This window comes from Rhizopus microsporus (assembly GCF_002708625.1).
Source record: "Rhizopus microsporus ATCC 52813 unplaced genomic scaffold scaffold_9, whole genome shotgun sequence".
Classification (NCBI taxonomy): Eukaryota; Fungi; Mucoromycota; class Mucoromycetes; order Mucorales; family Rhizopodaceae; genus Rhizopus; species Rhizopus microsporus.
Genome location: NW_019671924.1, coordinates 736,416 through 759,455, shown reverse-complemented (window position 1 = coordinate 759,455; position 23,040 = coordinate 736,416). Strand labels below are relative to the sequence as shown.

Below are 23,040 nucleotides of genomic sequence, written 5' to 3'. Positions count from 1 at the left end.
AGAAAGAATTCGCAAACGGTGGATGGTCAAGTGGACAAAGATAATGTGATGCTCCTTCCTCAGCTATTTGACGTCGCTCTTGTTCTACGATCCAACCGATTTGCCATTGCTTCCTTCAAGTCGCCAGTATTTGAAAAGTCTGCACACCTGCAGCAGATCAGGCTACAGCTCATGCTTCCTCAATCAGGTGATAAGGTCCCTGATAGTAGTAGTGCCACCACAGTCAATTCTCCAGTTGTCAAGAACAAGAGTCTGATTAAAACGCACCGATATTTCAGGAGAACAGCAAACAGTAGCTCGGCAGACCTTGCGGCTCATTCGTCTGTACCATTGGAAGATCAGAATCCGTTCCTGTTGAAACCAGATCCGCTGTTGCTAAAGTCTGCCAAGACGATTGTAAAGCTAAGCACCGTGTTGCAAAACTATAGCATCCTCCATTATTTTGTCGAGCGCTCTTTGGAATATATTTCAAATGGTGAAATTAACATGGCGAATCATGATCTTGGCACGAGCTTTTGGAACGAACTGAAGGCTGCCCTCAAGAAAGTATGCGACTATCAAAAGGTATCAAGTACATCTCTGATCTCTGATTTGCGCAAGACACGTTGTTTTGTCAAAGTCTTTGATCCACGATCTTTTGTGATTATCCTGTTTCCAAGTCTAGAGTGTGCATCAAGTAGTCTTTTGAAGCTTCAAAAGGATGACCCAAGCGATGAACTCGTCTCTGGCCCTCCAATTAGTTATCACCTGGACGTGTTCATGTTTGAGTGCACGCGACAAAAGCCAATGAAACCTGTCAAGGAATCGTCAACCCATGGAACCTCTTATTCCTTTTCGGAAGAAGACCTTACAGATGACTTGGACAATGTGACCATTCAACCCATCGAATACCTCATTCACGAGTTTGATGGTGTGGGACGAACCCTTAGACCAACACTTTATCGAGGTTACTTTAGCAGTTGTCAAAGCAATGCTCAACTGACAGAAAGGGTCCTTCGTGTTGCCCAAGACATAGCAAGGGGTTACTCTAAGAGTTTCTTCAACTCTCTTTACTCGTGCCTTCTGAAAGGATTCATGGTGGATGACAATGATCTTGACAAAGTTCTCGAAGTGTGCAATGAATCTAGCATGGAAATAGATATAACCGAGTTTGTCAATATCATGGCTTTACAAGATAAAGACTCTGTTGGCTTGTAAGTTCTATATCATCTTTATGCTGGCTTTAACTAACTTTTTGATACTAGGGATGTACAAATGTCAGAAGCACAAGGAAAATTCAACGCCATATTCAATCAATATTTCCAGCCTGTTCATACAAAGAACGAATCAGCAAATCTGTTCTACTTTAAACCTTCGACAAACAAGTATAATACAGCCTTTTACTTTGAAGACACGTCTGAAGACAATAAAGTATCCTCTCTGCTTAGCTTGGCTGCTAATTCTCGAAGTCCTCTCCTGGTCAAGCTGTTCTGTGTATCAAGGACCACTGAGACCGACCCAGTTGATGGTAGACCTCGAAAAGTTGAAAAAAGTGTGCCTGTAAATACACTTCCTACTTTGGGCATGGATATATTAGAGAAGAATGGCGTACTGGATGGCCTTTGCCTAAATGGGTTCTTTACCAGCAAGAGTGAAGTACTGTTGCAGCTAGTATTCCTGAGTATGCCAAAGACAGAACTAGAGAAAAATGATTCAAAAGACAGTGATATACTCCCTGCAGGCATTGAGTAAAGTATTTATATTGACTCATTCGAATTACAACTAACGGATGCATAATAGGAAAATGCTTAGCTCTATGAAGTCTCAACCAGAGTGCTTTTCGGCATTGAATATAGAGCAACAGATCGCTCTGGTTGAAACAGAGTCTCGTGTACGCTGGCTACTTATAGAGGAGGCACTGCATGGATTACTAAAAGTACCAAACATTACGCCCTCTGTGCTGACCTACGTTGAACAGAATCTGAACAAGCCCAATCCTTATCTTGGCTACGAAACTTCAATCACAATGCCACTCTATTTTGTAAAAAACTGCACCAAGAGCAGATTGATATTTATGGATGAATTAGAAAAAGATGGTTACAGTAGTAAAAGAAAGTACAGTTTGAAACGCTTAGGAGATCATTTTTATGTCTCTGAAGATGCAATGTTCAACATGAGCGACGAATTGTCGTATTCAAACAGTGGTTCACCTGTAACTGGAGACATCCCAGGCACTGCAGATCCTGGTGTACAATGTGATAACTTTTGTGATGGATTAGGCATCACTTTGTTTGAAGCAACCAAGCCGACAAAGGATAAGAAAACAAATGAAGGAGAACCAAATACGTCACTAAGCAAGCGCCCGTTGTACTGGCTAATTCTAATTCCTTATGAAAGATATGTGCAAATCTATTATTACTCAAAAATGCAAATACTGGCTACAAATTCAGATGTACTAAACGCTCTTAAGGAAAGAGTCAAGTATACAGAAGAAAGAACGAATCGTATTATTTTATTAAATCATTTGCAGGAAACACGGGCTTGCAGGTAAAAAAATAAGCAGAAAAGAAACAGATACTCAACTCTTGTTTTATTATAGTAAATACCTTGAAGCGCCTTCTATAACAAATGAATCTGATTCGACTTCAGAAGAATCCAATGAAGAACTGACAAGCGACGATCTTTCTGACATTCAAACGCACGAAGCCAAAAGGACACCTCTAAATCAAGAACCACACTTTTCTTTTGGTCAGTTCGCTTGTCCTCTCCTCTTTACAAAACGAATACCTCTGCACTGGCGCCTTCAGCCAAATATCACTCTAAAAGTCTTGACATCGGATGTTTTGCGATTGTTTACAGTAACTAACCGCCCCAACATGTTTGTCGTTGAAAGGGATGGATCCATTGTCTATTGTAAGATATTTGAAGAGGTCGTTGAAAGTAATAGCCATGTATCTCCGAGCACCGTTTGCAGTTCTCCGGGATATACAGAAAAAACAAAGCTTGTGGAAGATGACGCTCGAACAGTAATCAGCTTTAGTGGGGAACAAGGCATAAAGCGTGATCTATCCATGCAAACGGACGCAGCTATAAAGAAGAAAATATCAACCAACTCTCGTCCTGCAGGCACAGAAACTAGAGAATTAGTCATTCAAATCTTTGGTATCGATCTTCCGAACTGGGTCGAAGCAGAATTTGTCAACATGATAGAAAATCGAGTGCTTACACAGATTACATTGACCGAAGTACAGCAATTCTTTGCTAGAAATACTACATCAAAGCCTACTTTAGCGGTAATGTAAATCGTTTTTTAATATGCTTATTAACTAATATTTAATCAAAGGATGTGGAATTTATTTTACCAGTTTGGAAGGCACCAACGGCCAGAGATGTTCTACGAATTCCAAGCATTGTTACGGATCCCATTCTACTTTTATATTGCCTTAATCAAATCACTGCAACAGACAACATCAAATCTCTACAAGGCCCAGATGTTACGGAAGCAATCAGGTTTTATCATGAAAATGTGTTTTATAATGAAAATCATCACGCTATTCGTGTGACCTCCCCGGATCAGTCAAATAGGTGATACATAGTTTGAAAGGAAAAAAAAAGGCTATAAACATAAATTCTAATACTTTTATATACACTAGCCGAGGCAAAGATGGGCTAGCAAATACCCTTTGCTTTTATTACAACTGCACCAAACGCGTACCTGGTTCCTCAACATCTGTTGAGTTACTCGTTGGCCAAGGCATGGCTGGCATATGCATTACACTTCTTGATGAAGCAGGTGAACCTGTAGTGAATAGTCATACTCAAGCATCTAGCGATGATAAGTTTGATCCTTCTTCAATTCCCTACTGTTTTGAACACAGCTTCCGTGAATTTACTTTTGAAGATACGAAGTATTACCTCTGGATAGATATTTGGTCTATTGGAACAGTAGACAGCAGTGCTTTAATTCAACACTTGTATGCATGTTACCAGCAAAGTTTGTGCGATTACTTTATTGAAAAGACAGTTACGATAAATATTGGCTCTATATTGACGGATCAAACAGGCCCACTACAAATTTCTGCTGCAAAGCCAAAAGGACGTCTAAGAGCTGCACTGCGAAGTAAATTTATCGATTCCGTGCTGTATATATTGAACAGGTCGCCGCAGATAAATAATCCAACTGTGCTATGTATGAACAAGAAGATCCAAGCGAGTCCTTGGTATATAAGCGACCTTTTACGCTTTTTGGATGCAAAATTACGTAAACTGGATATCTCGTTCCGTCCAGTTGTTGCTTGCACGTTTTTGGATAAAGAACCTTGGGATAATACAAACAGCCAATCTAAGCCAAGCAATGACTGGTTACTGTACAAGGAGCACGAGTATCTTAGCCAAAGCTTTAGGGACAATATTCGTTTAGTTGCCATTAGTGGGTTACAAGAGTTTGTAGAAAAATTTGAGAATAATTCAGTGCAATCAAGACGTCTTAGCGTTGCCAGTACAGTCGACAGTCAAGCATCGAAATCCAGAAGAGATTCTGAAGACTCAGTCATGACAGACAACAGTAGCAGGCAAAAGAACGCAAAGAGCATTAAGCAAGAAAGGTCCAGGGCGTCTAGCACTATCTCTAGTTCTACAAATGCACACAAGAATGGCCCACAACTGGATGGACGAAAGCATTGTTTTTTGATGTTAAACCTGGATGCGAATAATTTATCAGTTTACACCTACAACTGGTCTCAATCGTTTTCGGCTGATTTATTCAAAAGTATCGATTCAATCATCAACAGACAAGAAGCAAGGAATGATATACTTGCCAACATATTGCATCAAAAGATGGGTTTATTCCACCACACGAACTCAATCAAGCATACTGTAGAAAAGTATAATGCTGCAGTTGGGAATATATCGAAAGCTACGAACGTGTCATCATCCCTTCTTCAAAATCATTCTGCCTCTCCTGTCTTTAAAAAGCCTGTACAAGCAGACCACTTGAATCCCAAAGGATCCAACCAGCGCACCTCAGAGAATAATGGATCACCTCCAGCGAACATGCTTGATCTTAAAGATTTGATAGTATATGCTTCCAAAACACAGCTAGAAGCTCATAAGCATATCGAGCCGTCGCCTTCATCTATTGCGGCAAGACTAAAAGATCAAGAAGCGCATGTTAATATGCTTCTTCAAAAGTCCTTGTTGAAAAATGCTGAATTGGAAAGAGCTCTCATGGATTCAATTACTGATTCAGTCGCTGATGGTCTACTTGGGAAAGATACTGATGTCCTACGTCGCCATGGCCAAACGTTTATGGAAGCGCTCATGAGACGATCCAAGGTTCAATCCGCACATCGAAAAGCATTGAAAGTATATATAAAGTGGAGGAACCGTTATGGAAATCTAAAGGTAGAGCCGGAGACGGCAGAAAAGCTAACGAGACAAGAAGTATCTACTATTATAAGATCATCAAGAATTCTCCATTTCTGTAGAGCGCCATTGATATTCTGCGATCCAGAAAAAGACTGGCGAAGTGTATCCCAAGGTCAAGCAACACAGGCCATTGTGGATTGGTACGTGAAAATGGCCAATTCTCTAATAACCGAATATGCAACGTACCTTGAAGGAGCAGACATGCAACTACTGGAATTTGCCAAATCAGAAGATGATGAAGCAGAACGAGTCATGAAATCATCGGAGTTTGTTGTAGGCAAACAACTGACAGCAAGCTGTTCTCCAGTATACCTACTTAGTGTGTTTGAAGGAGGCTCAATTATTTGTGAAGTTCGATTGACTGGAATCTTTTTATCAGTAACACTGTATAGTCTCCACCGGCAATATGGACGTCTGGATTATCGAAGGTTTCATCCAGAAACTCGTAACAAGAAACGAGAAAACTTTCGAAAGTTTGAAGAGAATTGCGGTCGTTTTAAACAACTTATACACATCAATTCCTTTGTATATGATTTCCATATACGTTATTTTAGCCGTGCTTTAGAAGCGCCAGAGACACTGCCATCTGATTTTGATATTGTATTTTTTATGCGACGCTTCTCTCAGCCGGATCATCCGCCGCCACCTTTCTGTAAAGATCGATTGGTACATGGAATGGTTCACATCAAAACTTCTAGTGTCTCATTGTCAACATTTTTCGAAAACCTGCTTAAAATTTGTACCCGAAGTGGTTGGAACAGTTTATTATCCAGGAATAGCTTTTTAGCTGCAAGTATCTCATGCAGTAATTCTTCGTTCAATATACTTGAGGAAAGTAACAGAGACTCAGAGACACAGTGGAAGTACACGCTAGCTATATCTCCTGGAAGCAAAAGCATGCATACAAAGAGATCAGATAACCATACAGAGCATGACGCTGTCATCAAATACTTTATACTTGTCTCAAATCAAGAAAAACTTGCACCGGACAGTATGGCTCGTACAAGTTGGTATACAAAAAACAATTCATCCGATAAACCTGAAGATATGGTCGTAGTCAAGGCTACAGAGGAACGGTATAGCCTAAAAAACGTCATATCCGGTGCAAAGGCAAAGATAGATAGCATTGCTGCAGAGGTATAATAGAATTCTATAAATCTATCAAGAGACTAAAGTAGATTATATAGGCTATTACAATGAGCAAACAAATACAGGACTGGAACAAGCTGTATTCTGCCAACATCAACAAGAATACCAGCAGTCAAAAGATGGAGCATCCAGAACTCATTACTTTACTAAACCAGTTTGAACGAATTGATGTCACAGAATTAGATGATGGTATTGCGTCTATTTTTAAACTAAAACTGAACTGGGACAATGCATTAAACATGATCACCACAATGGCTCGCAACAATGCAAAAGATTTTTACGCAAATGGAGCAAGACATGTATTATTATATAATGCAAGATATATGGACTTTATGATCGTTTTGACGCTTGATTCAAGCAAGGCCATCCAAGGGTGGTTGGTGACTCGAGAGAAGAGGACTAAACAGGTCGGTATCAGAGGGCCTGAGCAGGAACAGGTTGTTAGCTTGGCGAAAAATTTGTATTATTATATATGGAGAGTGGTTTCAAACAAGGATACCTAGAATTTTAATAAAAGAAGCATATTTATTACCACATTCTTTAAAAACGCATTAAGATCCTTGACTTGTCGTCATCTGCCAAAACTGACAATACATAAATAAGTAAAAGAAGTACTTGTTGCTGTTGTTGATGTTTTCTCCTCATAAACAAGTAGCTAAAGAAACAAAGTGTACAAATGTACCTGCTATTATATAGAATAAATGCGAACCTTCAGAACTTATACTCTATTTATTGTTATGATAGAAATATATAGTTATATAAGCTACTTAGATTCATATCATCTGGTACACCCCAGAATGAGCTATTTAGGTCGTTTCCAAAGAATTCCATCGAATTATGATATATTAAAGGTGCATGCTGTACAGCATTATTAGTCCGCGTATCACCAGGAAAGCAGTTAATATCTGTCAGCATGTTTACATTACTTATATTCGTTTGGTCTGCCAAGTTGGATGCATTAAAGGAAAGCAGATTACTATCATAAAGCAAGCTTGGCGCTATATTGTGAATAGGCACAGCTTGTAAAGGATCCTGAGCGCTTTCATTATAAAGTAGATAATTTGTATGTGACTGCAGTGTTAAGCCTTGGTCCGTTGTATTGAAACCAAACTGTCGAATTGAATGCATGTCCAAGGGTTGTTGTTGTTGTGTAGAGTAATCCATTATCAGATTGCTTGGCATAGGAAAGACGCCTTGTTGTATATTTTGCTGTGAAGAGGTATAAAGGCCATCCAACCATTCCAAGCCATCCGTTACTATAGAGGTAGCTTGGTCCGGAGACTCTTTTAGCTCGCTAAGCGAGTTACTCGGTGATGGTCCTCTAGAGTTTTTACAAGTTTTGTCTACTCTTTTCTTTTTTGTCGCTTTTTTACGTAGATTCGTGTCTTTGTTTTGACTCTGTAGTTTTTGAGCAAACTCTGGATCTTCAGAACATAGTTTGCTTTTCAAAATGTTCTTTCTTATTGAAATTTCATCTTCTTCCTTAGAAGAAAGTGCTGTGCTTAATTTATCAATTATAGCCAAGCTTCGTAAAAGGTTTGATTTAGCATATTGTGAAACTGTTTTTTCTGGATTACAGGCATTAAAAATATGGATGAATGTAGCAGTAGTAATCGGATAAAACACATAGCTCCATGATATGAGAAGGAAGTCCTTATAGTTCATTTTCTCAGAGATCTCTACAATTTTTGTTGCTGCGTTGGTGCAAATTGCTAAAGAAGTCTGTGCTGATATTTTTGCATTTGCGCTACTGTCTCTACTAATTGTTATAAAAGTTCGATGCAAGAGGATTAAAAGTGTGTAATAAGCAAGACAGATGATTCCTAGAGATATGCATATTGGTAAATCACTTACTTGTTAAACGTTATTCATTACCTGAAGTCGATATTACATCATTGTGGGCTTTGTTGGACGAATTGCTCTGATTAGCTGATACGATTTCTGAAAGAGGGGGAAATGATGCTCTCCAGCTGGATAATTCATTATCTATACGACTAATGATAGCATCACTACCATGCTCTTTACAGTGCTGTCTGGCCCTGGGGGTATACAGATTATGCAAGACCGTGCTTAGTATTCGCGACAGCTTTATCATATGAACAAAGGATCTGTATAAGGGAATGTTCTTTGATTTGTACTGTTGCGCGGTTTTTTCGTCAAGCGAAGGGAAACGGGGTAAATGCTGATCTTTTTCTGTCATAATGTCCATCACTTCGTCATAGTCGGCATATTCTGATGGATATAGTTCGTTACAATCCTAAAGTCGACATTAACTCATTGTTAAAGCTATATTATTTTTTCATTACCTCATCAAGCGTATTCGCTGAACGACCAATCTCTGCCGCGTACCATCGATCGAGCATGTAAACAGACCACCATACCCTTCGTCTAGTTTCTTTCTCATCTTGGGGAATATTAAGAATATCACTTGATCTATAAAGTCCCAAATCTTGACACTATTATAGACCGTATAAAAAGTCAAACATTTACAAATAAAAACAAAACGTTACCATTCGAATTGCCTAAAGGAAACCAACATGAGTCACAGCGCTTGTATTGTTGTTAAAATTACTTACACCGGTGTTTACAAAACTGTGTTTTTCCCATCTTAATCCTTGATAAGGGCAAATTTGCACAAGTACAGCCGCTTGGGCTACATGTATACTGCTGCCGGATCTTTTAATAGTATACTGTATAACTCTGTCATAAAGCTGTCGTAGTATATCTTTTGGATAATTCCAGGGTTTACCATCATTTAGAACCTCGGCATCGCCAAATCTTTCACACACTTGAAGGTAGGAGATAGCTGAGATATATACTGCGAGAAGCAGAGGAGCAAAAGGGAAGCTTGAGCCAATGCCACGATACTCTTGAAGAAAAGCCTTTTTGTTGAGCACAGGCACAACTGGGTGGATACAAGCAAAATAGCTATAAAAACCAAGTTTAGAAAAAGAATTGACATTTAATGACAGTTACACTTTGAGCAGACGGTCGCTTAAATCTTTGTCGATGCCAGCAATGCTTTGAACCCAGTCTTCTATACTTTTAATGCTACTTTTAGATTCGATGACAGCTGCTGTTACCGCGTCTTCAATAGAGTCAAATTCTTTGTCCAAGTCAGCATACTCCAGCTTTCGAATAATCAAGCGCTCTTTGCTTTCATTTTCCTGTAAATAGACTCCATAAGGCAAGAACGTCCGCGTGAGGTTAATGAACAAATTTTTGTCTAATGAAAATCCATTATTGCTGTTTTTTCCTTCTTGCTCTTTAAAGAATCTGCGTTGTATGACCTCCTTTATTGGGTCTTTGGAGACGTCATTGTCGTCATTAGAATTATTTTTGTTTTGATCATTATGCTGTGTCTTTGATAATATAGCTTCTATTCTTCGTATTTTACTCATAATGGCATTAGTGTATCTATAAAAGCTCAATTAGCTTTGGTATAAAATTAGATAAATCACTTTACCCTACTGGCGGACCTCGCTTTCTAACTCTTTGTGTAATAGTCAACAGCATTGTATATTTATGACAATAGTAATAAAACTTACGGTAAATCATACGTACATCCTTCTGATGACAATATACAGCTTCTACATGTTTTGTAGCCTTGGATGGTCTCACATTTCACTTTCTTTACCCTACAGGCATCGCTTCAAGAATAAAATATAACATGATCTTAGTTACTGCTGGATCACTCCATATGTAAGTAGTACCAAGCTCGTATCGTTCGAGGCTTATCTTCTGATACGCCAGATGCATCTTTTTTATTAGGAGCGATTGTTGTATAACTACGACCAACTCTTGGCTCTATTATCCTCTTAGTTGACATTATGAAGAAAGTAAAGAAAAAGTAAAACACAAGAAGATTGTCAGCTGTAAAACTGTATAATATCGCAGTTTTAAAAATTGATGTGGTTCAAAAAATCTTGGAATTGTTAAGCGTACGTCAGGGGATGTATATGGGTGTGTATAGGATAACTGCTGGTGATAGCGTCCTTCAGGTCAAAGCTCTATGTTGCTCTGAACGAGTCTAAAACGTAGGTATCATTTAAGCAGTAAAGTTTACGCGCTTCAATTTCAACTATTTATTATCATTAAGAGTGAAGAAAATATCTTACTGTCGAGCTTACCAAAAACTACAGTTCTTGCTTTGCTAATTCATTTCAGAACGGAAAAAAAGAAGAAGAAGCGAGCTGCGACAAAGGTCGGATGTCCTTGCGCTATACATGCTAGGTTTTATATAGCTGACCACAAGCATTGTTTTGAACTTAATCACTCCATTTACTAGATGTATCGTAAGCAAGAGTATAGCGATTTTGGGCATGCAATAAAAAATTTGGACAACCATTCTCTAGCAGACATTAACTTTATCAATTGCTTGAACTTGTGTAGGTAATCCAAATAATAAGAACAGCGGTGAAATAAAAAAGTTACTTAATGAAGAACAACCCCTATATTCTACTTTTTACTTGTTTACAAGGGTAACAAAAAGCTGATAAACAAGCTCCATACAATAAAGCCTGTACTAATAATAGCACCACAACATCCAATTTATTCTTTCATGCAAATTAAGGGAGTTTCACGGATTTCAAATGCTTAGATATTTACGCGGTAGTAGTGATAGCATTTCATCCCTCATATTGCCCTTACTTAGCTTTCTTCTTGTGGCTTAGATGAACAGTTTTCAATTTTGATTGGCTATATTTTGACCACTTTTCCTCTGGACTGGGCATACTTATTTTTAGAACCAGCTGTAGGCAACCCCCAGTGTTTCTAACAGTTTGCACCAATGCCTCGCATTCACGACGTTTGTGCAAGAATTCAGAATGGCTTCCGTGCCAAACTTCAAACAATTGCGATACCAGAGACAAAGATGAATTTAGCCATTTCCAACATTCTTTACAAGGAAGGTTTCATTGCCTCCGTCAGCCGTGGAAATCACCTTGGCCCTGATCAAAATTATACCCCTACCACCAATGAAAATGTGGCTACTCGACGTCTTTGGCTTACATTAAAATATAAAGAGAACTCACCTGTCTTGTCTCAATTAGCCGTTATTAGCAAGCCTTCACAGAAAGTTTATTTTACAGTCAATGATCTTAAAAATCTTGCCAATGGAAGAAGAGCACAATTCATTAAACCACTTCAACCTGGAGAAGTTGCCATCATAAATACTAATCGTGGTGTGTTGGAACTTCAAGACGCTATTGAAAAGAATGTAGGCGGTGAACTTATTTGCCGTGCCTCATAAAAAACAAGTTCTCCCATTTGCTGCTAAAGCATAAATTCTTTTTGTTGTATCATACTTGTTTATTTTACTGGAATAAAATAGATCTTTTTTTTATACTTGATAAAAAGGGGAAGCCTGCTTTGCGTTATATTGCGTAAATCAAACACGAGACATTGACCCTGTGTCGTTATTCCTGGGCAACAACAAGAAATGATAATGCATCAGCAGGTACTTTATTCTCGTTTTTAACTTGCATAAACATTAGTGGAAAAAGATATAAAAGGAGCAACGCATTTCTATCTGTTTTGCCTTCTCTTCATTATTCAAACATGTCCTCAAGCATTAACTCTCGAAACCTTTGTGTTGTTACCAATGGCGACTCTTACCCTGGCTACGTCTCTTCTTACCGTATCCTCTGTGCTATGAAAAAACGTGAAGATAGATTTTCCAATGAGTGCAAGCTTCGTGTTCTCTGCCGTGACAAAGAAAGCCATAGAATGCGTCTTCTCAAAGAAATGGGCGCTGAAGTAATCAAGGTTGACTACCGTGATGAAAACAAGCTGCGTGAAATGATGAAGGATGCCGCCCACGTCTGCCTTATTCCTGAACACTCCAGAGAACTTGTTGAAGAAGCCCAATGCGTGATCAAGGCTGCTAAGCATCAAGGTGTTGAACATATTAGTATGCACTCAGTGTAAGATAAACTAGCATTAGATATACTCCTAGCCTAACCTTTGTTCGTTGCAATAGTGTTGGTTGTGACCGTGCTGGTGAGCATAGCTCTGGCGAAGAACAAAAATACCGTCATCTTACTCAATACTACCAAATCGAAAAGATGATCAAGGAACAATTTGGCAATAACCACTGCATCGTCCGTATCTGTCTCTTTAATCAAATGTTCTATTTTATGGCTCCTCAAATCGAAGGTGAAGGTATCCTCGCCCTTCCTGTAAAGGAAGATGCCAAGTGGGGCTGTATTGACCTCAATGACTGGGTAAATGCTATCTATAATTTGGCTCGCAAGCAACATGAGAAGCGAGGAAGAAGCATCGGTTTTACTGGTAAGAAGCAACTCTATCAGTTCACACCTCAGCATGTGATATCCTCCAAGGAAATTGCCCGTGAAATTAGTGAAGGCTTAGGATCCCAGGAGCTTCGTTACAAGCACATCCCTGACGACGAGATGAGACAGTATCTCCAAAAGATGAGAGACGATGAACGTTTCAGAGAAGAACCTAAGCATGAAAAGGAACCCAAGTGGGATCAAGATGGTCCTTGGTCTTACCCTATTGGCAAATATCTTAATGATCATCTTATTGAATTGTTGCTTGAATACTGGCGTATGGCTAATGATGGAAAGCAAGAAATTCATACCAATGACCTTAAGGAAGTACTAGAGACTGAGCCTCGTTCTGTAAAGGATTACTTCCACAAGAACCGTAACCAGTTCAGAGAATTCAAGTAAATTCAACAAACGACCAAAGGATATTCTCATCTTTCCTTGCCATTCTCTATCAAAAAAAAGTCATCTTATCTTTGAATAAATATTGATTTTACTTTAAAAATACTCATGTTTTATAAATGCGTGTGAAAATCAACATTGTGTACTATTTTATCTTGTATAAAAAAACAACTATTTGCCTGGAAAAGACAGGATATAATGTTTTTTATCTTGTTTTTATTAAAATTTTTATACAAGCGAATACTTGTAATAGACTGATTGATAATATTGAAAAAGAATGTCCACTACTTCTGTCTGATGTAGTAATATTTTGTATACCAGTAAAGCCAAAGGATGCTTTCCTAAACAGCTGTTACATTTATTTTTACTCCTAACAAAATGACCACTGTTGTTGAATAGAATTTGGCACAGGAAGGATATGGCGGATGATAAATGCTTGCTGTTTTCAAAGCTCAATATACAAAGGCACGCAAAAATTGACAATATGTTTGATAGATTTACTTTCTTCTTCTATCAAGCCAAGGATTATTAAATGCTGTAAAAACAGTAGCAAGAGAGCGAATGTCAAGAGTCTTGTTTATATTTTTTGTATGCTTTTTGAACGTTTGCGAAATAAATTGAGGCTCCCTTTTTATAAACGTTAGTAAAGTTTAAGCTAAATTAACAGATGCAGAAAGCAGATACAAGAAAAGCGGTAAAATACATATGGCATCATCAAGGGTGGGGTTTCTAAGAAGAGGGTCGGATACCTTTAGCTCTGATACAGAAACATGTATAGAGAGGGAACATTTGGCCTTGGTCACTTATTACTGTTTATTGGATATTTATTAGACTGGTGAGTGAAGCAGAGCCTCGTTAACATTTCACTGTATTGTCTATATGTTAATGTTTTTTATGGATGAGTATTTTAATTTATAAAGAATAAAGATAGAGGACACTGCAAAAGGGCACTATTATAGTGTCCTAGTGTTACTCGTAGTTTATATGTCCAGTCTTGTTTTTACATTAGCGTGATCTGACATATACTAAGCTAATAGTAACTTAGAGAATCTTTAGACCAAGCTCTTTGCCTAGCAGAGATATGCAACATTCTCCGTCGCCAGTATCGCATAACCTCAGTACTAGCATTTTTGGACATCAAGTCAGTATATGACACTGTGGACCGCTGCCAAATACGACACACACGAGAAAAAACAGCACCTGCGGCGCTCATTAGTCTACTACGAAACTTATTCGACGAGGTCTAAATAGAAGTGCCACTCAACAATACAACATTTACCCGCTTCTCGCCAGTCACCGGTGTACTACAAGGGTCAATCCTCTCTCCGTTTTTGTATTCTATATATATTAACGAGTTACCTCGCCTTCTGCGTCCACAACCTATAACCACAGAAATTTCTCCTACCGAACTTATCCTCCGGTTAAACTGCCTCCTCTATGCTGACGAGGTGGTTTTCATAGCTGATAAGGTCGACTTGCCAGCCCTCCTTAAGTCTTGTAAAGATCATAGCTACAAGCTTGGGTACTGATGGGACCCAAGTAAATGCGTCATATTAGATCCAATACAACAGTCTCCAAGCTACATCCTCTATGGTGAACCAATTCCAAAACAATCTTCCTTTCCTTATCTCGGAATTCCCTTTCGTCCTGATGGCTATCTCGATGCTATTGCATTAATCAATCAAAACAAGACCAAAGCCCTTACCACTATGAATCAACTCTCAGATATTGGTGTTCACCCTAACGGATTTTCTTCTCTCCTTGGTACCCGCTTTTACAGCCACGTTGTTCGTACCCAACTGGAATACGGCCTGGTCATTACCAAGACCATCACATTCCTTAGCAAACAACTAGAAGATGCCCAAAACATCTGTTTGCGTCGGATTTTCGGTGGCTCTCACATATCTTCTACCACGGTAATGCTACATATGTCGAAGCTACCAACCATGCAGGAACGTGCTTATACTTTGCAATCTCAGTTCCTCTTACGCTCCCTTACTCTTCCAGAAGATGCTCTGTTACACCACCTTCGTCCACTTATCCGCCAGCCCGAAGCCACTCTCAATGGTATAAGCTCTCTAGCTCTCCCATTTGGAAGCGATGCTCCTGAGGTATTGGTTGTTGCTGTTGTTAGCACTCGGTAATGTGTAGAATAAAAGCAAAGAAGTGATAAGTCTCTGTTTTATCCTTTTATTAGAAGTAAGAGAGGAAGAGCTCATAGCAAAAAGAAATTAAGTTATTTTAAAAGGGGCTGGAGTACTAACTAAGGTATATGTAATTAAGTCAAATGTAATCTCAAACGTAAAAATTAGTATTAGACATGGTCAAATACGACAGCTCCTCCAGCCCAGAGTCATTGGATCGTCGCTCTTTACGGTCGATACAACGAGGATACCGCCAAGGCAATCTCAACAATAAACGTTCTACGCATACCCCGTTCTCCTTACCCATTGTCGCCCAACTATCTCTTTCAACCCTGTCCTATGGCTACCTATGTCCAAGTCTGAAAGAAGTCGCTGCATACGTTGGCGTCTTGGCTGGCTTCCTAGTGATCGATACAAAACCTACCCTCGACGCCCTGGCCAACCCTTTACAAAAATCCATACCATTCAATGCCTCCAAATGCCCCAAACCATTCCTGACCCATTGTCCTTCCTTTTAAATATGCTACCTACCAGGAAACCTCGCTCTTCTAACACAACACGCTCGTGGATCATCCGCTGGCCAACCATATGCAGAATCCTATATGAGCTCGATTATCTATATCACGCTAAGCCTCCGCCTACTCTGCTCATTCACCTCGGGCAAAGGCTCTTAAAATGGCTCCTCTCTTCTCTTTCTCACTAGTGTATCTTACACTTGACCCCATTCACTCCTTCCAAAACATTTTTACCCTTGATCCCAAAAGGATTTTTAGTTACCATTATCCTTTCTTTCTGAACTATCTCGAGCGGAAAAGATGTAATATTAAAATCGTGCCCCCATTGGAGAGAGGTTTATAATTATTTATATATCAAATGGACCTCTTCAGACGTAATACTTTTTAATTTCAACGATTTTTTCTGTTTTGGGAAAAATTCTTTCTCCATCCAGAAAGACGACGTCCTTGCAAAGCAACAACTTGTTCGGACCGGATTATGATACTTGCGATACTTGCGGTACTTGCCAGTCCGAACAAATGTCTTCACTAAATCAAAGTGCGAATTCACTCAAAATGCAGGGGCAAAATGTCGTCTTCATATTGGAGCTAAAATATGCTTAGAGACTTTAAAAAGAGTTTATTATAATAATTAAAGCTTTGGTGTTATGAATGGTTTATCAAATCATACACGTCATTTGATAAAATTGCTTATTGTTGTAAACAGAGTGTGGTGTTTTAGTGTTTTTAGTGTAAGTAGATGGAAAAAATTATAGAGTACGTTGAAACTGTTTTAAGAGTTTTATTAAGTCTGTTAAAGTAACCAAAAAGATCAAGAAGAATTCATCTACATTCATTATAGCCAGATTGATAATATCAAATGTCTGAACTTGATTGACTTCTAATCAGTAATTACAGGGTAAATTGATATATTTCAGCGTCAGATTTAAACATATGTGCTCAGATTATCATACAGAGCAATAATTACTGACTCTCACTACACACAACTATATACTTTTAATATGAATCACCAGTAGCATCTGCTCTTACTGTAATTTCTACTGTTTTATTAAAAATAAATTTCAGAAAGAGGATAAAATTATGACATGTATGAAAAAAATAATTGGCGTATATTAAAAAAAGTATTTACGCAAAGGTTAAAAATAAAATGCGTGCAAAAGGAAACGACATACAAATGAAAGTAATAAGTACCAAGGAAAGAGTATAAAGAATTATACAGTTAGTTATGTAAGAAAATTATTATATGTATACAACTTACCCCGAAGGCATCTAGATGTGTCCTAGCGATAACTAGGAAGGAGAATCATCGTCTAAGCGTATCCTAGTTCTTGGTTGCTCCTGATCGTCCACTCTTCTTCGACGTCTTGTAGGAGCAACAGCAACCCGGCGAAACCTATGAGGAACCATGCCATTACGTCGAAGCTCACGAAGGATGTGCATGTAGTTGAGACAAGCAGCAACATCCCTGTTCCATAAGCGATATCTATCTGGAGCTGCCATGGCGGGTCTACAGTATAGTTTGGTGCATCTACAAGCAACGTTTAATCAGTATAAAGTTATCCAAGTGGTTCATGTATTATTACCTTAAAAGGCCATGGCAGACAACAGCAGGAGATCGCTCACGTTGATACGGTCGTGGATTTGGAATACGACGGAACGTGTGGAGGCTCTCGTTGTGGCATGTTGGACAGCACCCACTGGTCTTGTACTCGTCTATAAGATAGACTTGTAACCCATGTTTCTTGAGGAGTCTTCGGAAACCAAGGCCATGGATGGGCTCATGATACGTAGCATGGGGAGTGGGCCAGTTTCCCATCACAAACACGGCGCCTTCTCCAAACTTGGTGCGTAAGTCTTGAATAAGCTTTTGATCGGCACGTTGTTTGTTGAAGTACGTTGAAAGACGGACCTTGCGAAAGAGGGGGTATCCATTATCATAGTTTGTGATGGTATGTCCATAGAATCGACTGAGGACGGCAGACTGTTCAGATCTGGCTTGAAGGAAGCGGCCAAAGCCTTCTACGGGTACGGTGCTGCTTGGCTGTTGAGAAAGGGCTTGCTCAGCTTGAACGACGTCAGGATCCTGGGCTTTGAGATCTTACAAGATTCGACGGTACTTTTTGGTTTTCCACGTCTTGTCTTGCTGTTATTTAGTGTGTAGTATCCACGCTACTATTCAGTGCTTAAATACAATATCTAGAGTTGAACCTAATGCTGCTATAAGATCTGTTACACCTTAATCAAATATAGCCAACTCAGTTTAAATACCTCAGCTTCTTAATATATAATTATAGATTGTGCTATCACCTCTTTTCTTTTCACTTTATTCTGAATAAAGATACAACACAGTCTCATCGTATTCTCTACTTTGTTTAAACCTATCCAAATCCAAATACAACATAGTGTACTGAAATTTCACTGGTTGCTCTGGTGTAGAGTTTTCATGTACACAATACAACATATCTCTTCTTCCTGGGTCCACAGCGACGCATCGACCAGAAATCTCTTGATGATTTCGGCGAGTTAGATTGGTGATGTAGGAGGTAGCTTCATACTCCACTGTGAACCTTGCCGTGTATCTTGTTTGCCTGTCGAACCTCTCCTTGAGAACCGTGACACCAACGCCATCAGTTTGAATAGTGCCATGGAATCTAAGTTGTCCACCTTCTTGCGGCTTGAGGACTTTTGAATCAAGGTTGACAACTCGGCGCCAGTAGTCCAGTTTATCGGCAGCATTAAACCATTTAATTTCCAGAATGTTTTGGCAGAGAATCTTGCTGTCGATAGTAACGTAACAAGGAGACCATGAGCGCCGGAGAGGAAAACAATTGAAGACGGGCAAACCAAGATGTACAAAGAGACGAGAGAGTTGATAGAAGGCCTTAAAGTGGTTGACAGGGTTACGCTTGACATCATAATAAAGCCCCTGTTCGCCAAAGTTGTAGCCTCTGTCATAAGCATCAAAAACAGGCCGAAGAGTGTTAAGAGCTTCCATATAAATAGGTTCTTGAGGGATTTGTTCCATATCTATAGGTTGCTGCGAAATAGCCTGCTTGAATGTCTGCGCTGGTAAAAAGATGTCTTGACGGATACGATGCTTGATTTCGTCATCATCCATACCTTGTGCAGACAAATCTCGTCTCAAATCTGCTGTTCGTTGCCGTATGCGAAGTAATGCGCTGACGGCACATCGAAGGTGCTGGCCAAATCTAAGGTGAACGTTGTTGACATAAGCTGTGTAGATTTTGGTGCCTTCGGTTATAGCAGATTGCTGAGCATATACGAAATTGGGCCTCTGGTAGCTGGTGATTGTAAGGCAATCACCCAAGTACTGATCGATTACGGCGCGATAGCGAATGATGTTTTGCGCGCGAGCTCGGCCTCTTGAGTAATCGACCAATGAGAGCCATACTTCTTTAAAAAAAATCCTTGTTGATATATTCTTGTATGTCAAAATTCATGTCTTGCAACTCCCGAAGGAAGATGAATTTTGAGAAAGAATAGGCGTGCATGGTGGTAGTGTGTACACGTTGGACAAAGCTTTCGAGTGTTTCACGATAGAGATCGTTCCAACCAATGCCATCAACAGAGGATTTAACAGCTAAAATACGGCCGCCGGGCGCGAGGGAACTAGAAGTACTATAGCCGATGAATAGAAGGAGCTTGGAGTGGAGCCTTCATCCATGGTGAGATGCCTATTGAATATATATATGGTTAATAAAGATTGTCTCTAGTAGCTTAAAGAGAATTTTACTTACTTCTAGTTAAATGAATATATATGTTTATAAAAAGATTGATATAAAGAACTAGAAAAATGATAGACGTGAACCTACAAGATATGTTGTTAGATAACGATGTATCTAATCGTTTAGATAAGCTTTTACTTACTGAAAGTGCTTGATGTGTAGATTTAAAAATATAGAGATTGATTTTAGAAAATAAAGAGCCAAAGAGATGCATCTATTATATGTGTTATTAGTTACAGACTACATCCAACAGTTTAACCACGCTTTTACTTACTTGAGTAAAAAGATGATTATAAGCTTTTTTTTTAATAAAGAAAAAAAGAATGAAATGATAGTGAAATGAGTGATTTCTTAGCTAAAACAGTGTCCTTTTTATAATGAAATTCATAATGTTGTCAGTAGCACAAAAAATCAGGTAGTATTCATGAATGTATTCAGGAGAATGAGCATGTATTTATTCTCAGCCTAAACTAATTGATGCGAAACCTTTAGACATGGTTAAAGCTAAGCTGTAAAAAGAATGTGAAGTATACCTCTTGAAATCTCAGCCTATTATTGTAAAATGAGACTGAGAGCAGTACCTTGAATATATTACGATCAAGCACATCACATAATTTAGCCATAGTTCATCATTCCACGAATCGTTTTTAGAGCGAGAATCTAAGAAGAAGTACTTCTCTCATATGACAAAAAGTTAAACCATACGTGGTATTGCATGCAACTTCATATCCTAATTCAAGAGGCGCGATGTATGGTTTTAAAGTGCGTAAAAAAACTTCTTGATATCTCTTTGTCGTTCAATTATCAAATAGAGAGAGAAATGGCTAATTGTTAAAGCATTTACCAGTGTGATTACTATCATCTGATGGATAGTTTTAATGACTTTTAGTTTCTTTAGCTAAAAGATTGCTATTTCTTTTGATTGCAAAAAAAAAAAAAAATAAGAATACTTTTACTTGTAGTACATAACATTATAGTAATCACAACACATCGCCTGGATAATCAAACGTTTTCTCATTAATCTATGCTTGCTTCTATTTCTATTTTGTTCCTAAACTTAAATATATAGAATATTCCTTTTTTTTTTCTTTTTTGAATCGCAAGTGAACAAACGAGTACCAAACATTTTCCTGATCTGGCCCTCTTTTTGGATAATTATACAAAATTTGAAATGTGGGATTAATACGCAAGGAAAGGCAGGCGCGCGTCTGTCATATTTTAGCATTGATATGATATTCACTTAAAAAGAGCATTCAAAGAGCATATTTACCTGTCTAAATATACTGTATAAGAGAATCTGTCCTACGGTGCGGCGTATATTGTTGTAGTGTATAATTCTCCACGTCTTATTTTACACAAAAGTAAAAAGATATCATTGGAAGCTATCGTTTATATCTAATCCATTCCTAAGTCAAATTATCAACTAACTCTTCAGATATGCGTAATACTATTGAACCTAGGGGCGTTTATATACACAGCATGTATTATGTTAAATGGCTAAATATTACTGTATAAAAGAAATATAATGCACTGAAAATACGGTAAATGGGTTCTATAAATAAGGCTAAGATGAGTCATATAACTAAGGTATAAATGCGTATGCTTTAAGATGGATTTAAAGATGTTCTCTGTTGCGGCATTTGGCCAAACATTTATATGAATGTCGAACAAAGCCTTTGAAGTCACTTACTTTTAAGCTATTGGACGTCTCACTAATTCTCATCGTCAGAGTCTCTTTTTCCAATAATCTATTGCGCTTTACTTTGCTCTTAACAACTGATCAGAATTGCTCAATTGGATTAAGTTCAGGGGAGTATGACGGTAAATAAGCATAACGGTAACCGCGGGATATAATATATTTAGCAATATCTCCAGATTTATGAATAGGAGCGTTATCCATAATAAGGAAGTGCCCTTTCACATGTGGGTACCGATCCATTTCATCCATCATGGCCTTCAGAAAGCTAAAATAATGACCAGTTACTGTCCCTGTGCTCGTTAACTCAACATAACCTTCTCTTTTTCTTTTCTTGGCTGGCGGCTGCGGTAATTTCAGGCTACACTTTATTAATCCTGAAGCAGAGATCGTACCTAAAATTGTTGTTGTTTGTGCTTGAGTTTTGGGCACTGTGACCACAGCAGGCAATTCTTTTTTTTGACCAGACCATACTATGTTTTAAATTAATGTGAAATGCAGACTCATCGAGAAAGACGCAATTAGTTCTGAAGTCCATGTCCGTACACTCCCACTTATGAACCCAGTCAAAACGCTCCTAAATTTTTTCTTCACTGTTCCTATCTACAGGCTGAAATTGGGCTTTTTTTTTTTGAGTGACAAGTTACATTCAGTTCTTACAAAATTGTAGACAGTGCTTTTAGAGACCTTGAGATCCTGAAAATTTTGAAGTAGTCGCTCCGTTACTTGTTCCAAGGCGACTGAAGGATTCTCATCTACGTACTCCAAGATCACTTGCTTGTGTTCTTCTTGAAGTATACGCGAGCGACCGGTTTTCTTATGCTTTATAAAAACACTATCAGGATCCGTTTTGTACATTTGAGCCCATCTTTGAGCTGTGCGAACATGAATACCTAGTTGTTTTGCAGCAGCTGAAGCACTCATAACTTTCTCAAATATCAGTTTAAATAATCTAACTTTGTCTTGATCCGTATAGAGTGCGTACGCTCGCTTACTCGACGCCTCCTTCATGCAAACATCTGGGTCATCTTTTGCATCTTCACCTGCCACAGAGCCTACATCGAAATTATTCTCCTGAGGCTGATTATGCAAATACTGAGTGTGTGAACTAACTGTTTCTAAAGCATACTGCTCTTCATCAATGATGTAATCCATAGGCTTAGATCTACCGTATTCATCAACTGCATTACCGTGTCCGTCTTCGTAGAAAATTTGAAAGCTCATATTGTAATACTCGGTTTTTAATGAGAAAGGAAGTAAAAGAAAAAAAAAATAATTTTTATTATATGTTATCTGAAAATAAAGCGTGGCACGAAAGAGCCTTTACCACCTCATCGGAACCTGGAACGGAGGCAACAATGATTGGGATAAGTATGACTTCCAATTAAGGTTATAAATTATTGAGGACGCGATATTTCTTTGTTTATATACTCAATTCATTGCCGTTGTTAATAAAGTAACCTTTTTTCCAGCCTTGTTTAATTTTATTGACTTTTTATATAAGTCTTCATGTATCCAAGAACTTCATTTACATCACTTATGTGCATCTCTAATTCCACTGGATTGAGTTCGAGTGGGTATACTGTCAAGTAAATATACTCGTAACTTCTTCTCAGGATTTTGTTTTGCACAAGTAGTTTAGATTTCTGAACAGAGAGGTTGGTCATATCGAGGCAAAACCCTTTCATATTA

The 23,040-nt window shown here is 38.5% G+C and overlaps 6 protein-coding genes across 6 annotated transcripts; 4 read left to right on the top strand and 2 right to left on the bottom strand.

Annotated features, from left to right (window-relative positions):
* Positions 1–2,503: 2,503 nt before the first annotated feature.
* On the top strand, positions 2,504–3,745 carry RHIMIDRAFT_284482 (uncharacterized protein; the record flags this gene model as incomplete). The annotated part of the gene is made up of 4 exons (XM_023613186.1): positions 2,504–2,526; positions 2,579–3,272; positions 3,323–3,564; positions 3,633–3,745. Coding segments are annotated over exons 2-4 (772 nt in total), but the record flags the coding sequence as incomplete, so codon positions are not given.
* A 3,545-nt stretch (positions 3,746–7,290) lies between these two features.
* On the bottom strand, positions 7,291–10,314 carry RHIMIDRAFT_252028 (uncharacterized protein; the record flags this gene model as incomplete). Its single annotated transcript, XM_023610917.1, has 8 exons — positions 7,291–8,378; positions 8,431–8,812; positions 8,862–9,011; positions 9,132–9,483; positions 9,532–9,972; positions 10,022–10,048; positions 10,104–10,145; positions 10,193–10,314. 8 exons carry the CDS (start codon positions 10,312–10,314, stop codon positions 7,291–7,293), a joined length of 2,604 nt encoding a protein of 867 aa, XP_023465966.1.
* Positions 10,315–11,318: 1,004 nt separating this feature from the next.
* RHIMIDRAFT_284400 (mitochondrial ribosomal protein of the small subunit) lies at positions 11,319–11,983 on the top strand. The gene has a single exon (XM_023613185.1). The coding sequence runs from the start codon at positions 11,345–11,347 to the stop codon at positions 11,804–11,806; it is 462 nt and encodes a 153-aa protein (XP_023465965.1). The 5' UTR covers positions 11,319–11,344; the 3' UTR covers positions 11,807–11,983.
* Positions 11,984–12,052: 69 nt separating this feature from the next.
* Positions 12,053–13,384, top strand: RHIMIDRAFT_142263 (uncharacterized protein). The gene is made up of 2 exons (XM_023605709.1): positions 12,053–12,479; positions 12,536–13,384. Exons 1-2 carry the CDS (start codon positions 12,115–12,117, stop codon positions 13,248–13,250), a joined length of 1,080 nt encoding a protein of 359 aa, XP_023465964.1. The 5' UTR covers positions 12,053–12,114; the 3' UTR covers positions 13,251–13,384.
* A 2,183-nt stretch (positions 13,385–15,567) lies between these two features.
* RHIMIDRAFT_252025 (uncharacterized protein) lies at positions 15,568–15,909 on the top strand (the record flags this gene model as incomplete). The annotated part of the gene is made up of 1 exon (XM_023610916.1): positions 15,568–15,909. One exon carries the CDS (start codon positions 15,568–15,570, stop codon positions 15,907–15,909), a length of 342 nt encoding a protein of 113 aa, XP_023465963.1.
* Positions 15,910–17,196: 1,287 nt separating this feature from the next.
* Positions 17,197–18,383, bottom strand: RHIMIDRAFT_284398 (uncharacterized protein; the record flags this gene model as incomplete). The annotated part of the gene is made up of 4 exons (XM_023613184.1): positions 18,326–18,383; positions 18,019–18,049; positions 17,490–17,994; positions 17,197–17,434 (listed from the first exon to the last, which is right to left on the bottom strand). The coding sequence occupies exons 1-4, from the start codon at positions 18,365–18,367 to the stop codon at positions 17,197–17,199; spliced, it is 816 nt and encodes a 271-aa protein (XP_023465962.1). The 5' UTR covers positions 18,368–18,383.
* Positions 18,384–23,040: the final 4,657 nt, after the last annotated feature.